This window comes from Pholcus phalangioides, unplaced genomic scaffold, assembly GCF_987345545.1.
Source record: "Pholcus phalangioides strain wild (caught in Gottingen) unplaced genomic scaffold, Ppha-v1.0 ptg000039l_1, whole genome shotgun sequence".
Taxonomy (NCBI): domain Eukaryota; kingdom Metazoa; phylum Arthropoda; class Arachnida; order Araneae; family Pholcidae; genus Pholcus; species Pholcus phalangioides.
In genome coordinates this window covers 16,595,017-16,611,773 of record NW_028301625.1, presented here as the reverse complement: position 1 = coordinate 16,611,773, position 16,757 = coordinate 16,595,017, and the positions used below count along the sequence as shown (strand labels likewise).

At 33.2% G+C, this 16,757-nt stretch overlaps 2 protein-coding genes across 2 annotated transcripts in view; one reads left to right on the top strand and one right to left on the bottom strand.

Annotated features, from left to right (window-relative positions):
- Positions 1–6,293, bottom strand: part of twf (twinfilin actin binding protein) — a 59,527-nt gene extending 53,234 nt beyond the window's left edge. The window contains exon 1 of the mRNA XM_089253838.1: positions 6,067–6,293. Coding sequence (XP_089109964.1) covers positions 6,067–6,091 — 25 coding nt within the window. The 5' untranslated portion in view covers positions 6,092–6,293. The remainder of the gene's footprint in view (positions 1–6,066) is intronic.
- Positions 6,294–16,156: 9,863 nt separating this feature from the next.
- The window catches only part of trio (trio Rho guanine nucleotide exchange factor), a 342,911-nt gene continuing 342,310 nt past the window's right edge, over positions 16,157–16,757 (top strand). The window contains exon 1 of the mRNA XM_089254104.1: positions 16,157–16,521. Coding sequence (XP_089110230.1) covers positions 16,467–16,521 — 55 coding nt within the window. The 5' untranslated portion in view covers positions 16,157–16,466. The remainder of the gene's footprint in view (positions 16,522–16,757) is intronic.

Here is a 16,757-nt window from a genome sequence, read left to right as displayed (position 1 = left end):
ACTCTGATTTGACACATTACATTAACATTTCTAATTATTTCATGAATTCATTTAATCCTAGAATTATAAAATTTATTAATTGTTTTGAATTATTTGCATTAACTAGTCATGAAACTTAATTTAGTGAATACTGTAATAAACATAAAGGTACATGAAAAATAAAATGTAAATTTCTTTTCTACTAAGCATAAATCATTATATTAAGTCAAAATGTACAAATTAATTAGTCATATAAGTACAACTGTGTTTTGATACTCAAATGTATTAACTGTCAAAATAATTTTTACACTTCTACTTCTAAAGTCTTCTTTCTTGATATATTAATAGGATTAAATTTTAAAAAAATTAAAAATTCATGCTGTGCATCCAAAAAAAGTGTTTAAAAAATTGTTAAAAATAAAAAAATTAATAAAAAAATTAAATTTAAATGACTTTTTTCCTCTAAGGTTTACATGTTCTTTTCTATTCATAATATGCATTTTTTTGTGAGCATTTTAGTAAAAATTTCTTTTGAATGCATTGAAAATCTGCAAAGTTATGATATATTTTCATAAATAATATTGCTTGAATGGTTAGCCTTAGAGACATCATTTGTGAGGTTAGAAAACATTTTTTTTCTCAAAAAGTTTTTGAAATATGTACATGAAATTTTGTATGGTCAACAAGGATGGTAGAAGTAATAAACAAAATATAATAATTGGAATCTGGGATGATGGGTTGCATTTCAGTATCTAGTTGAATGATTTGAAATCGGAGCGATCCAGTCTTATTTCGATGAATTTTGTGTTGCGAGCCAGAATAAATATATCAACGGTCAAAAAACCATTATTTTTTTCTCTCTAGTATTTTACTTCATATATTTAGGAGAAATTTAAAATAAAAGTTGTTTTGGTAACTGCTGTGCCTCTGGCCTAAAAATATGTCAGAAAAATTGTATTTTTTCTAACGAAAAATTCCACAAAAACAAAGTTTACATAATTTTTTTGCATGTAAATTTCCAAAGTAGGCATATAAATTATTTTTATTCATATTCTGTGTTTTTGTGAACACTTTAGTGAAAATTTCACTTGAATATATTGAAAATTGAAAAAGTTATGATTTATTTTCTCAAACAATGCCACTTAAAAATTGAGCCTCAGAAAAGTCATCTGCATCATCTTTTGATAAATTTCACAACATTTTTTTTTCTCAAAAAGTTTTAGAGATATGCAACTAATATTTAACACGGTTAATAAGGATGGTAAAAGCAACAAATAAAACAAAATCATTGAAATCTGAGACTACGAGTGTCATGGCCGGGTTATTTGACATGGAATGGCCCACATATATGTTTTCATATTTTTAGAGCATTATTTTGCATATTTAAGCATTTATAATAAAAATTATAGTTTTTCTCGCTACTTTGTTACTGAAAGTCTTTGTAAAACATAATATATAACATCTTCATGTATCTGTGTTAAGGTATGGGTGGAGCATCCATGCTTTTGAAGTGTTTTTGATTCCTGTTTCCAGCTAACAACTTCATTGATAATAGAGATGATCCTAACAACCATGACTGTCATTATGGAAGAAGAATGAAATAAAATACATAAGCCTACCATCAAATGATTAAATAGCAGGATATGAAAAAATCATGACTTTAAAAAAAAAATCATTTTTTTTTCATTTAAATCTGATTCTTTTGATTTTAATTATTTGACTGCTTATTAATTAAAACAAATCTTGTTAATCATTAAGAATGCATATATTTTTCACCTAATATCTTCAACTCAATTCAGCATTAATGTTTGAACTAACAAAATGAATAAAAAGAAACAAACAATAAATAAATGAACTACAAGCAAGAAATATGAACACCAAAAAATCTCTGTTTATGTAACATGAAAGGTTGTTGAGCCCAAATTAATTTCATGGATTAATATTTTTTTGCAGTGTGATTTTATTCACCCATGAGGGTTTCCCCTCCCGCTTCAAAGTAAATGTCCGGTGGTGACTCAGTATCACATATGGTGCACGAGTTTTTCGATTAACTCAATATACAACCAAAGGGTCATTCAGCATCAACTAAATGAAAGAAAACCTATATTCTATTGACAAGACTGTTTCTTAAGCAATTGATGTGTTCCCAACTATTATTAATATAGTTATTATTCATAACATATTATGTGTTTCTAATTTGCATGATGGTGATTTATGCATATTTTTATTCTTTCACTGACTTAATGAGTTTTTGGCTATCAAACCCTAGATTTATTTTTAATTAAATTTTGAAGTCCAGCGGTATTTATATTGGTATAACATCAATTATTATTTTAAATCAGCAATTAGGGCTAAAAAATTCAAAGCTTTATACCAGGGTTTGGGTTTTGGACAGGACACGCGGGATAAACTGTCCAAAAGTGTCTGAAACTGTCTAAAACCTCCAAGTTTCAAAATGTCATGTGGAAACCTTTTGGATTTTTTGTTTTTTTTTCATGATACTAACATATTACAAAAAATACTAGCAGAAAATAAAACTAAATCAAAAATATTTCAAAAAGGTGGGTCTTGTTTTTTTTTCCTAAGTAAACTTTCACCAAATTGATGGTTTTAAGTTTGAAATCTGATAGTAAATTAATATCACGTATATAACTGTTTAAATATAAACACTGTTTTCAGTTTTTAGTTTGTCATAAATGTTATTTCTACTTCACATCTTATTTTTCATGTATGATTATGAAGCAGGTACTGTATTTAGTACAGTGATTGTCCAAAACCCTGCCGAATCTCTCCAAACACTTTTCTTTAAAAAATATATTATATTGAAGGTACCAAATACGCATAGTCACAGTTAATAATCATTGCATTATTGTGAAACAACATAAATATTATTTTTTGTTAGATAGCAATATAATGATGTGAATATATATCAATCGTGTAGTGTTTATTTGATGCAAATTGTTCTGTTTTGACTTTTTAAACTTTTTTTTTATATTTTGAATAGATCTTTCAATTTTACATTCTGAATTTTTAAAAACTAATTATAAATAAAGGAAAATATATCTGAAGAAAATGAGGCCACTATGTAGCACCTACTCATGACTAACAAAACACAATTTCACAAACACTGATTACGCCTATATGATGATAAAAGACTTCAAGACCCAAAGTTTTTGTCAAATTTAAATTGCTGCGGTTATGAGGCTAGGAGCTAATATTTTACCGAATAAATTCAAGCTATATTTACAATTCTATCATTCAATACTATCAATACAATACAATTGTACAATTCATACAATTACAATTCTATCATTCAATACGAAAAACACTGGAAGAAGGCTTATCAAAAGACTGTTTTTAACACATTGTTTTATTTATTTTCATGTCGCCCAAGTTATGTATCAATTGAAAGAATATTTTCAAATTTTGTTATCTTAGAAATCATTTTGGCACAGATAGGGCAGCTAAATTAGTTATGTGCCCTATCGAATGTTAAAAGGTGCAGCTGCACTTGATCATTAGTGCTCGATTATTGCGTAAGTTTAATTTCATTCTGTAGCTTTTTTTCTGATTTCCATGCAACAACTTTTTGTCCCATTCTTGTATCTTTCATGTTTTCATAAATCTAATATCTAACCTCAAGACAGTTCAGTTTCAATTGTTTGATAACCTGATATCAGTCATATAACCCTTTGCACATACTGTTTTGAATTTCAAAATTTTATATTTAATGTAATTTTAATATTATAATTTATATAATATAAAGTTTATTATTTGATTATAGAAGTTACCTCTTCATCGAATTGCAAAGTTTTTCACTTAGTTATAAATATGAGGTTTTGGACAGGAGGGTTTTGGAAAGTATGATTTTATATTTTACCGTTCTATCCAAAATCTTCCCAACTCTGGTAAATATTGTTTATGCCTATTCATGCCTTAAAAATACAGAAGACAACTGAATGCTATTGGGTAGCATCAGAATCACCAAACTTAGAATAGGCCTATGTATCCAACTGCTTTGTAATGCAAACTGTTGTTTCACCTATTTGCACCATAATTTTGAATGATGAATGCTAGTTACTGTCCAAGACCATGAAGAGTAATAAATACAAAATTATTATTTTTTCAACCAGCAGAAGTTTTTAATGACTACTGTACTTATTAAACCTTCAAACTAAGCAAATGAAAAACTAATAAATCAAATGGTCCACATACACCCCGTCCCCAAATAACCTTTAAAATGATACAATTTCTGTTTTGGCAGAATCATTAATTGTAATCTCCAACATTTGTTAAATTTGGCAATATATCAAGGATTCCCTGCTCAATTAAAATCAATTACATAAATTTTGTTGATAGAATTTGGTAAAAAGTAGGACAAAACCGAGCAAGTAGGACATTTTACTGAAAAGTAGAACGAGTGGGAGCCCTGCAAATGGGTGCTTGTTGCACACCTCTAGCCAGTTTAATTTCTGACCTCACAGCAAAAAATCATGTCTCTTAATTAAAATTCTTGTTTCTTGTACTGAAATGGGTATTCTACTACCTCTCTAATATTTGGTCTAACTTTTTGAAACACCTTGTATTGTTTTCAAATAAAAAAAAACATTCAGAAAGTGACAAAAAATTTATAAAATGAAGAATAATTTACACTCTTCCCCTGTTTCCTCTTCGTTTCAAACTCTTTGCATACACTGTTTTGAATTTCAAAATTTTATTTATTTAATGTAATTAATAATATAATATAATTTATATAATATAATTTTTAATTGATTATAGAAGTTACCTCTTTATCAAATTGCAAAGTTTTTCACTTATAGTTATAAATAGGAGGTTTTGGACAGTTTAGGACAGTTTTGGACAGTACGGTAAAAACCACAGTATTTACCATGGTTTTTACCGTACTGTCCAAAAACTTGCCAACCCTGCTTTATACACAAACCAATTTCTCTAATTTTTTTATCAGGGGAACTAGTGCCTCATTATAATGCATTCCAAATACTTGGTGACGTTATATCTCAAGGCTCTACACTTGAGGGCTGCATCTTCCGACAACTTCGCCATTCTATATTCAAGCAAATGGGTAAATATAACAGAGTGTAAACAGATTCACGATCAAGATCAAAATGAACATCCACGAGAAAAAGCAAAAAGACCCCTCCAAGAGCATCAGGCCACACCAATGGCGCACAGAGCCACAACTAGGGGGACGCAAGCAGGTCTTGTCTCCCGGACGCTGGATGGAAGGGGCCGCCAGATGCACCCTTTAACTGCTTCTTCTATATTACATGTGGCTGCTAAAATGTGTTCTTGCCGCGGTTGAAAAAGTATCTAGTTGCGGCCCTGATGGCACATAGGCCTATTCAACTAAAAAAATAGAATCTGGTTTATCTACTTGACAACTAAATGGCGTGTAAATGGCCCTTAATATAAAGGGCATACATTTTAAAATTGACAATTTAAAATTTAGTTAATTCTAAATCACTTGAAGCGTGTAAACAGACATTCGGATTGGCTTTCTATATTTTTCAGTAACCTTTTCCCCTGCACAAAATCTAGAAATATAATGGCTATCTTTCTACACTGTATCTAGGGCTTAGGTTTAAGTCTATATTTAAAATATCTTCTATATTTCCTTTAATGAACAACTTCACTACATTTCAATAACATGCATACCGTACTAGATTCCCTTCACTTCATTATCATTGGTTAAATAAAAAAAAATGAATTTTAAATTTCGTGATTTAAATCAATGATTTAAAAAAAAATTAAATAAAGCTGATCTAAATCAGCGTAACCTGTTAAGAAGAAAATAATTATATAATCGGCTAAAATTTATGAAGCGTAAGAACGAAGCTAAGTTTTGGTGTTTTAGAAACTAGGACCAATAAGCTCATATTGCAGCAGCATGAGTAAAGATTAACAAATTCGATTCCATGATTCCATCAAATAGGAAGGCTCCAAACGAAAGAAGTAGATATATCGTACTATACAAAATTTTATATTTCGGAACCCACTCTTTTTTGATACAGCAGAAAAACAAGAAATCAAACTTTGGAATATGCTCAATTAAAAGAACATATGTACCATGAATTCCAGTTTGATGAGACATATTGGCAACGATTTAATCGACAATATAATAAGTAATCTTTAAGCAACAATCACACGATTTGACATAGTAAATATTATCATACAGAGAAACACCTATTTTTATTCCATTACTACCGCCTGGTCTTTTCACCCTAGAAAATTAAAAACATGGCACGAGATATGGCTAGGGCAGGGTTTTCCAACTTGAAAGCTCGAGCGGAGCCCTTGATGATTATGAGTAGGCTAACCATATTTGCTCGAAAAAATACGTGAATTAGGCTTCGGGAAAATATGGGACATCCCCAAAAATGATGCTAAAAGTAAGCAAAGTTGAAAACCACACTTAAATTCTAAACAAAATACACATAGAGAAAAGAAAATATAAAATTTCGAATAGAGAGAAAGAAAGAGATACAAAAAAAAAACAAAAAAAAACTACACACACACAAACAAGAACTACGAATTTCCTTGTCCATTCAAATACTTCTCACATTCGAAAAAAAAAATTAATGTGATATAAATAACAAAAAATGTCACATTTCATATCTGATGTAAATACAAAAACAGAAAAAATCAGAATTAAACGCAAATTAAAATCTGTTACATGTATAAAGATATTTTTCAAAAAAATGCAAATTGTTTAGCATTCGCCTTTAAATTAATTTTAATTGTTCTGGTTCTGATCTTTCTAGTAAAAATTGGAACTTCGGAACATTTCTGGCCGCGGTATAGTATTGCCCGTGGCGGGTTTTTGGAACATTCTGTTTGAACTTTTCAGTTTTGTCATGTTTCTGGTTGTGGTGAAAACAGAGTTGATATTTTCAGTCCGAGAGCAGGGGCCCTCTTTAACGGCCGAAGGAGCGAAGCGACGTCCGAGCGTAGCGAGGCGGTAGAGCCCGGATACGCTTCATTAGTAAATACACCTGTAGGCCGAACTATTCGGCATACAGGTGTATTTACTAATGAAGTAGTCGGAAATGATTTTTTTGCGTTGCGTTGCGTTGCTATTATATATCATTATTATTGTTATGATGATCGTTATGTTATATTACTATTGAATTATGTATCATGGTAATATTGTCGCACGAGCAGACTAAATAAAACGAAATCTTAATTGGTCATATTTTACCAATCAAATTCTGTTTTGAGGGATGGCAGCATAAGGCCATCTTTGCGACAAACCTTCAAGCGATAAGCTAGTTATGAGGTAATCTTTGCTGAACATAACGCAACGGATTCTGGGACTTTTTTTTCATTGAGAACAATAAGCGCTGTAAAGAGATTTTATTATTCTTGCCACGACGTTTGACTTGAACAGACGTATTGTTTTTCCGTTCCGTTGAGCAACCGATTTGGTACTCAATCCAAGTGGGAATTTCGGTCGGCGTGATACTCTTATCCTCTGAAGAAGACACCCGTAGTGTGTCAAAATGCATTAGAATTTTTTTTAGTATTCCCTGGTATTTGCCTTAGGGGATCATTCAAATATTACGCCAGCATCGGGGGGGGGGGTTTCGGATTTGCTGACTTTTGATGACAAGGGGGGGAGGGAGTTTGAAAGTTGCTTACGTCATCAACCAGCCCTTTTTGAAGATATGAAATATTCTAAGCTGCTGACGAAATTTTGCTGACGGGGGGGGGGGGTGTCAGTGTTTTGTTTAGGGAATCAAAAATGGCTGAAAATCTGTCTACGTAATACTTGAATGGCCCCTTATTCCTTGACGATTTTTTGAGTATTATTAGGCAAAGTCATCTACTCGCTTCCGTACTTAAGGCTTCCAAATTTTAAAATTGGCTTCATTTCACTGGTTCCCGTGGGGCTCGGTTTCTTGTAAAATTTTGAGCGAATGTTTTCTTAATTTTTTCTCATTGGTTCTCGTGGGCTGGGTTTCTTGTGAAATTTAACTCATCCAGTGTTATTGACGTAATATTACGTCAGAAGTTCTACGGAAGAAATACAAACAGCATTTTTTTAGTTTGCCAAGTATTTCCAAGTATTTTCTCATATTGAGATAAAAATGTAACCTTGAGAATTTTTTCTGTAAGGCCGGAATAACACTATAAAATTTTGATAAAAGTTCTTTTATCAAACTCGAAAAATGCAACCAATAAGCGCATCGGTTACATTCGAGCAAACGCAGCAGTAATCTTACTGGCTGCATTTTTCGAGTTTGATAAAAGAACTTTTATCAAAATTTTATAGTGTAATCCCGGCCTTAATAGATAAAAACGCATTTTTCACTAGAAATCTTCTTTTCAGTTTTTTTTCTATGCTTGTGTTTGCTTGAGGGATCGTAAATAAGAAAAATTTCGCAGAGAGATGATTTAAAACTGACTAGTGTGCGTTATCAAATTAGAAATGATATCACGTACAATATGCAAATGCATGAAGTTATTGGAAATATTGTTAGGCTGGCTCAAAAATATGGTGGGGTGGGGCTATATAAACAAAATATTTTTATAGATATTATCGAGATCGTGGCAAATATTGAGTGGGCTCGAGCTCATGGACCTGATACGAGTCCACGCTTCGGATAATTCGGCATTACATAGTTCGTTAGCAATTTATTTGGCATAATATATTATCTGCCCATTATATTATACCGAATTCTGTAGTTTTTTTCGATAAGATAATGCTTGAGAATCAAATTCTAATTTTTTTATTTGCTATATGTTTCATTCCGCGTCTGATTTACGCATGGTGATAGAATGTAAAAACTTGTGTTTAGTTATTTGCAGCCACTTATTGTCAAAAATTATATATATAGCATAAATTACTTAATTTTTTTTCGCATCTGCACCTATATTTCATCCTGTGCCACTTAACTGTAGAAGGCTAATGATGTTTATATGGTTAAAGAACATAGGTATGCGACACAGTACAGTAAAACCAATTTAAATGATTATATAAATATACACTCGTGGATATTAATTTTTTTTTATAAATTACTTTGTTTGTAAATTTACATGTTCATCACTCCTAATGAATTATTTAATTTCTTGCGAAAACTCTGTTAAAACTGATACCACTATAATACAGGAAGAATAAAAATACAAGCTACGCAAGTAATAACAATAAAAGCAAGTAAAAATGGTACAAAGTCAGATTTCAAGGTAAAGAGGAGCGGGCTACTGTGATGATGAATATCCACTCATATACAGTGTGTTTCCAAAAGAATCATCCGTTTTAAAAAAATCGTAACTATTCAGCTTTTAATCCGTTTTGATCGAATAATGTATAGGTAGAAAAAGGGAAATCTAGAGTTTCACGCAGTTGCTGACAAGTAGCGCTAACGCTCTCCCTTCGGCAGCCACTTCAGTGTTTGTCGAGATTGGCTTTTCCCACAGTTAGAAACCGATTCGGATGACTTCGTTTTCCAGCAGGACAGGCACCACCACGATGGAGCTTGGACGTTCGCGAATTTTTGAACAATCGTACTCTTAAACGATGGATCGGCCGTACCGAACCTGACGATTGAGTTAAACATCTTTGGCCTCCAAGATCGCCGGACCTCACAGTGTGCGAGTTCTTCTTGTAGGGATTTATAAAAGACTACGTTTATGTGTCTCTCCTTCCAGCTACATTAGCCGAACTGAAGATACGCATAACAGCAGCCGTGAAAGCAGTGGTTGCAAACATGCTCGCAAAAGTTTGAGACGAATTTGACTGCTGTATAGACGCATGCCATGCATCCCAAGGTGGACATATTGAACATCTTTAATTTGGTTTGTAAAAAACTTTGACTAGCCATGTAATATAAAATTAATCTTAAATGTCTATGTGTTCAATATTTTTCGTAATATACGCATTTCAAATCGGGTGATTCTTTTTGAAACACCCTGCATAGCACCCGATTTCCACTTAGCAAACCGTCTCGAAAACCTGTTATAAACCAAGGATACATTTGAAAAAAAAATCGAACTAGAATAATCTCTTTTCCTCTTCCCTCGATTTGATCACTAATCTTCCACTATTGGTGAATTTTCGCCAGAAAAAGATAAAATGCGTTTCATTGAAAGGAGGAGAAAATAGAGAAACATGCTGCAGGTTCGTAAATCGCCGCTGTGGTGGTCGAGTGGTCACAGTGACAGACTCGCATCGCAGGGACCCGGATTCGAGCCTCACCACAGTGGTGGTCGGCTGAAGTTGGTTTTCTGTGGTTCCCAACTTCAAGGCGCAAATGCGAGCCGATCTCCCCGTTAAAAAAGTCTCGCCGCAGAGAGCAACAGTCCTACAAACAGTACAAATATTCAGTCATTACACCTAACTCACTTCACTTCTGAGATATAGATGGCAGCACTAAAAAAACAAACACAACACTAGATACGCGCTCAGACTGTTAGGTACACATACTTACACTTCCGGCACAACTCACTAGGTAGTAAATTACCCATGGCGATAGACCTGCTCGGCTTGTAAAAAAGAAAAAAAATGTTAGTAAATCTAGCTGCACTGTAACTGTAAGGTAGGCTTATATATTACGGTTTCAGGCACATTATATTCAGTGGAAAACATTTGGATACACAAAGAGCACCGCGAACCAAAAAAAAAATTGAGTGATTTTTATGACCATGTTTTAGGAAATGGAAGGATAACATCTGAAAGAGAGAAATGCAAGATTTTCCAGGAGCAGATTGGAGGGTCTTTTTTTTGCCATTAAATAGAGATGTAGAGCAGTTGGAAGTGTTTTACGATTAGCTGAGCTTTGCATGACCATAGATCGAGAGAACTTACCATAAAAATTCAATTAAAATATGTATAAAGATAGATATTTTGTGATGAGTAATCCTGTGTAAATGTGTGATGTTTTGTTTTTAAATGTTTTTAAATCTCTTAATTAAATCAAACAAGTTGGTTTTTATCCTTGTTTACAAGTTTAATAGCAGTAATCTCATTCTAGGCAGAAAGCTTTGCCGACTTCTTCGTCCCTTTATATCCAAGCAGGAGGGAGGGGACAAGTGCGAGGGCGATGGGGACGATCACCCCACCAAGAGCCTGATAATATGAGAGAATGAACCTGTCCCGTATTTTATGGGACAGTACTGACTAGCAATAAATCGCCTCCTCCGACATATCACTCTAAAAACGCTTGGCGAGGAGGTTACTGTTGTTTTTGCACAGAACGTCACTAGGTCTAATACCGGCCCTGAATACAGTGAACCCTCCTCAATAACAATTGGTCTACGCAACTTGATTCGTTCTTGACGTCCGTTCGTAAACCGAATTGTTCAGAAACTGAAACAATTTTTCCTGTTGAAAATCAATGTAAAATGAATTAATCTGTTCCTGGGACAATAGTTCTTGTGCATAACCAATAGTAATCATTTAAACCAGTGATTCCCAACGTAGGCGTTAACGCCCCCTGGGGGGCGATAGAATGTTCCAGGGGGGCGGTAGAACCTACAGGTATAACATAAGATCCTATGGATTAGATTGCGTTGGGGGCGATGGGACATAATCTCTACTTTGAAGGACAGCAACTTGGGACAATAAATTATTTTAATATAGTTTGAAAATCATAGATCTATATCGTGCACCTGACAAAGATCTATATCAGATTCTTGATATAGACCTGATATAGATCTATCAAAGAAGACATAGCTCTATATCGTGCACCTGACAAAGATCTATATCAGATTCTTGATATAGACCTGATATAGATCTATCAAAGAAGACATAGCTCTATATCGTGCACCTGACAAAGATCTATATCAGATTCTTGATATAGACCTGATATAGATCTATCAAAGAAGACATAGCTCTATATCCTGAACATGACATACATCTATATCGTGAACCTGACAAAGATATATATCAGATACACAATATGCTGATATATCAACATATTGTGTGCCTTTAAATAAAAATATTGCCTTCAAATAAAAATTTGGAGAAAATTTAAAGTCGAGAGTACAATTTTTTGTTTGAATTGAAATTAAAAACGTTTGAATGAATAATTTTTATATGAAATTTTGATTTTAATAGGATTGATTATGTTGATATATCAAAATCATTTCGTCAATTATAATTGAATCCTTACTGTGTATGTTTTACATCGTAGATGTTGGTATTTTAGGAGGAGCGAGAACTTATCCACCGTAACTTTAATTGCCACTTTATAATTGCACATATTTTTTAATTAAAAAAAAATTGCTCTTGTTTTTGCTGTGTGTTTTTCTTAAAATTATTTATTTTTTTCCTTTGATGTTTTCATTTTTTACCATATTTTTCACATATTATTTATTCTGTATTTTTTGTTTTATTAGCATAAATTAATAATTTTAAATAATTAATATACTACACAATACATTAATTTGTTTCTTGTGTTATATATAATTTTTCAATAATCTGCCTGAAAATGATAAATATGTCTCACAATTTATATTTTGTAACTTTTGTGCATACATGAAAATGAATAAATTTGATTGAAAATACAAGTAAAAAAAATTAGTTACTTATAAATTAACTTGTAAATTAATTTTATAATAACACCTAGTAACCAGTGCTGTTGTGGTGGGTTTGTAAGATAGAGGGTTAGAGTTGGGAAGAGTTCAGGTTGCATGGGTTCAAACCCACCCCCCTCCAAATAATTACACTAATTTCTTCCGAAAGGGCGCCATCTATCGTCCAAAATTTGAATTATTTAAATATATCACATTCACGATATAGATCTATTTATCTCCGACTATGTCTTTTTTAGCCAGAACGATATCGTGGCCCGATATAAATCTATATTGGAAACTGAAATTTTACGATATAGATCTATATCTTTGTGCTACTTGGGTCGTCACCACAGTGTTGGTCGACTGCCCAAGTTGTCGCCTGACGTCAATAAAAACGTTTTTTGGAAGTCATAAAATGTCTCAAACATGACGTGATATAATGGTCATTATATCTATTTTGGAAACGTCAAAAATGACGTTGAAAAATGACCATTTGCAAATAGTTAGACTTTCAGAAGATAGATGGCGCTATTCGAAGAGACAGGGGGAAAAAAGTATCGCTTTCTTGGGCAGGTCGGAGTCGAACGTGGTTCGTTCTCGGATTGTCCCTACGTATCTCACGCCATGCCTTTACCGATCGCGGTATCGTAGTAGTAACCAGCTGGTGTTATTTAATGAGGACTTTAAAAGTATTGATTAGTTACATTTCAATTGCCGTTTAATCCCTTGCTGAGTTTAGCCGATGGCAGTTATTTTTTCGTTTTATTTTATTTTTTTATCCATGAAAAATATAGTAATATAATTACAAATATAATTATTTGCGTTATTTATAATTATCGAAAAAAAAAGTTTTTAAAAAAATTTTTTTAGCTCAATGAATTCGTTGCATCTTTTTGAATTTTTGACAGATTTCACAGATCTTCTGATCGTCCGTAAAAAACATGATATGGATGCAATTATAATTTATATAACGTACGTTGATAAATTTATATGAACAATTACTCATTGAAAAATTTTGCATTTCCATTCAAAACAAAATCGCAATTATCTTGTGACAACCACTAACGAATAGGCCTAGGGTAATTTTTAAACACCCTCTGAAGGTTCATTAACAAACATTTTGGATAATTCTGATATTTTCATCCGGAACAGAATTTTTCAGTTGGAAAGAAATTCGTGATTTTTATGACGCAAAATCGTTTACGCCATAAAAAATCACGTCATTTCATGACCTTCATGGCTAATAAGGTCATGAAATGACCTGATATTTCATTTGGGTCATCAAGAATCACGTTATTTCCTGACCTTTATTGTTCGTGGTCATTAAATGACTTTGAAATGGCGTGATTTTTTTTTTTGACTGACGTCATTCAGAGAAAATTACCAAATTTTCACGTCATATTTGACGTCAGGCGACTACTTGGGTGGTTGGTTTTTCAACATTGGTGTGAATGCGAGCTGATCTCCCTATTAAAAAGGTCTCGCCACAGAGAGCAACACACACACAGACCCGGTACAAATATTCAATCAATACTTTTCACCAAGGCCGTAGCGAGAGGAGGGGGGACCTTGGGGTCTGGTCCCCCCGAAATGTGAGAAAATGACCGAAAAAAGGGGAAAAAATGGCCAAATCTATTGTTCTATCACTTTGCCCCCCGAAAACCCAAGTTGTCGCCTGACGTCAATAAAAACTTTTTTGGAAGTCATAAAATGTCTCAAACATGACGTGATAAAATCTCCATTATGTCCATTTTGGAAACGTCAAAAATGACGTAAAAAAAAAGAAGAAAAAAAAAAAGACGATTTGCAAATAGTTCGACTTTCAGAAGATAGATGGCGCTATTCGAAGAGACGAAAAAGAAGTGACTTTTCGATGCAGGTCGGATTTCGTCCGACGAGCCGTCCGTTCGAGCATTGCCCCTTTGCATTTCACGCCATGTCTTTACCCAGGGGCGTAGCCAGAAATTTCGTTCGTGGGGGGGGACCACTTTCATTTCGGGGGGAGGACCAAAGTGACAGAACAATAGATTTGGTCATCTTTTTCCCTTTTTTCGGTCATTTTCTCACATTTCGGGGGGAGGGCCAGACCCCCAAGTCACCCCCCCCCCTGGCTACGCCCTTGTCTTTACCGATCGTATTTTCGTAGCAGCAACCATTGAGTGTTATTTTATGAAGACTTCAAAAGTACTGATTAGTTATATTACAATTACAGTTAAGCAATCTCTTGCTAAATTTAGCCGATGACAGTTATATTTTTTCGTTTTATTTTATTTTTTTATCCTTGAAAAATATAGTAATATAATTATTTGCGTTATTTATAATTATCGAAAAAAAAAAGGTTTAAAAAATTCATTTAATGTACACGTCAAAGAATTCGTTGCATCTTTCTCAATTGTTGACAGATTTCAGATTCTCTGATCTTCTGTAAAAAACATGATATGGATGCAATTATAATTTAACGTGTTGATAAATTTATATAAACATTTTCTCATTGAAAAGTTTTACATTTCCATTCAAACAAAATCACAATTAAAAGTACTTCATTTATCTTGTGACAACCAGTAACGAATACACCTAGGGTAATTTTGAAACATCCTCTGAAGGTTCAGTAACAAACATTTTGAATAATTTTGATATTTTCATCCGGAACAGAGTTTTTCAGTTCGAAAGAAATTCGTGATTTTTATGACACAAAATCATTTACGCCATTTAATATCACGTCATTTCCTGACCTTTATTGTTCGTGGTCATTAAATGACTTTGAAATGACGTGATTATTTTTTTGACTGACGCCATTCGTAGAAAATGACCAAATTTCACGACATATTTGAAGTCAGGCGATTACTTGGGAAGAAAGTGGCCCCCACGAACAAAATTTCTTGCTACGGGTCTGCACGTCACTCACTTCACTTCTGAAATATATGGCAGCATTCAAAAATTAGCGACACGACACTAGATACGCACTCAGACTTAAGTACGCACACTCTATCACACTTCCGGCACAACTCACTAGGTAGTGAATTGCCTATGGAGGTAGACCGAAGTTGTTGCAAGAAAAGAAAGAAAGATAAAATAATTCTTCCAGAAGAACTGACTGTTAGTTAGTTCTATGTAAAACATCTTTGAAAAAAGTTATTTTCTTCAAAGGTTCATTAAGTTTAAAATGACCTGCTGAGATCCATGGGCTGGATAAGAGGAGTCGTATATATAGGAAGGAACTTGACTTTGAAATGAACAATAGTTCTTTTACCAAATTCTGTCAAAAAAATAATTATTATTTTTTTTTAAATTTTACGATTTCTCGTTATCTGAGACCTGAACTTTGCTTCCTTCGAGATTCAGACCGTTTCGTGCGTTCGTTAAACTAGCTAGTTCGTTAACAAATCATTTTTTGTTGTTCGTGATCCGAGCCTATTCGTAAACCAAATCATTTTTGTTTTTCGTAAACCGAATTGTTCGTAGACATTCGTAAACCGAAGGTTAACTGTACGCACTGAGCTATAAGTAAACTTTACTTATACCTCAGTGACTGTACGTGCAAAAACGGGAATGTTCTGGGAAATAAGGCACGTATGGTCACGGATAGCACTTACGCGTTACTAGCAGGGTGGAGCGGATCCGAATCTTACGAGCCTATCCACTTGTAGCCTTATGAACGGGTTTAAAAAATGAACGATCCACACTGCACATCCTCACTATTAATGTTTGTGTTGTTTTTGAAAGGTTTTGTAGTATTGTGTATATATTTTCGTTTTCGAATTTAAATGGATTCCAGTGAATTATTGCAGCCGAAAATTTCTGTGAGAAGGGTTGGAGCTTGGGGTTTTTTTCTTGCTTTGAAATATGTGGGTAGTGTGGAGATCCTTGCTTGTGTTTCCATTTTTCGAAAATGAATGGGGCAGAAGAGTAAACTGTTTTGGTAGACTTTAGCATGAACTGACATCATTCTAAAAATGGAATTTTCAGGAGGAATGACTTCAGATAACGAATGTCAATACATGAAATCTGGTATGGTATTTTGATTGTAAATGATAGCATAATACTTGTCATCCGTTCTGAGACATTTGTTTTATTACAAATTTTGATCAAACAAAAAATTAACTGAGAAGTGTCAAATTGGATCAAACAAAAATTTTATGTTTAAGACAATAATTTTGAACCATGAATAAGAGAGAAAAAAAAGAATAACCCAAAGTGAGATTTATTTATTTATATCGAAATACAATTTTTTCAGGAAACAAACA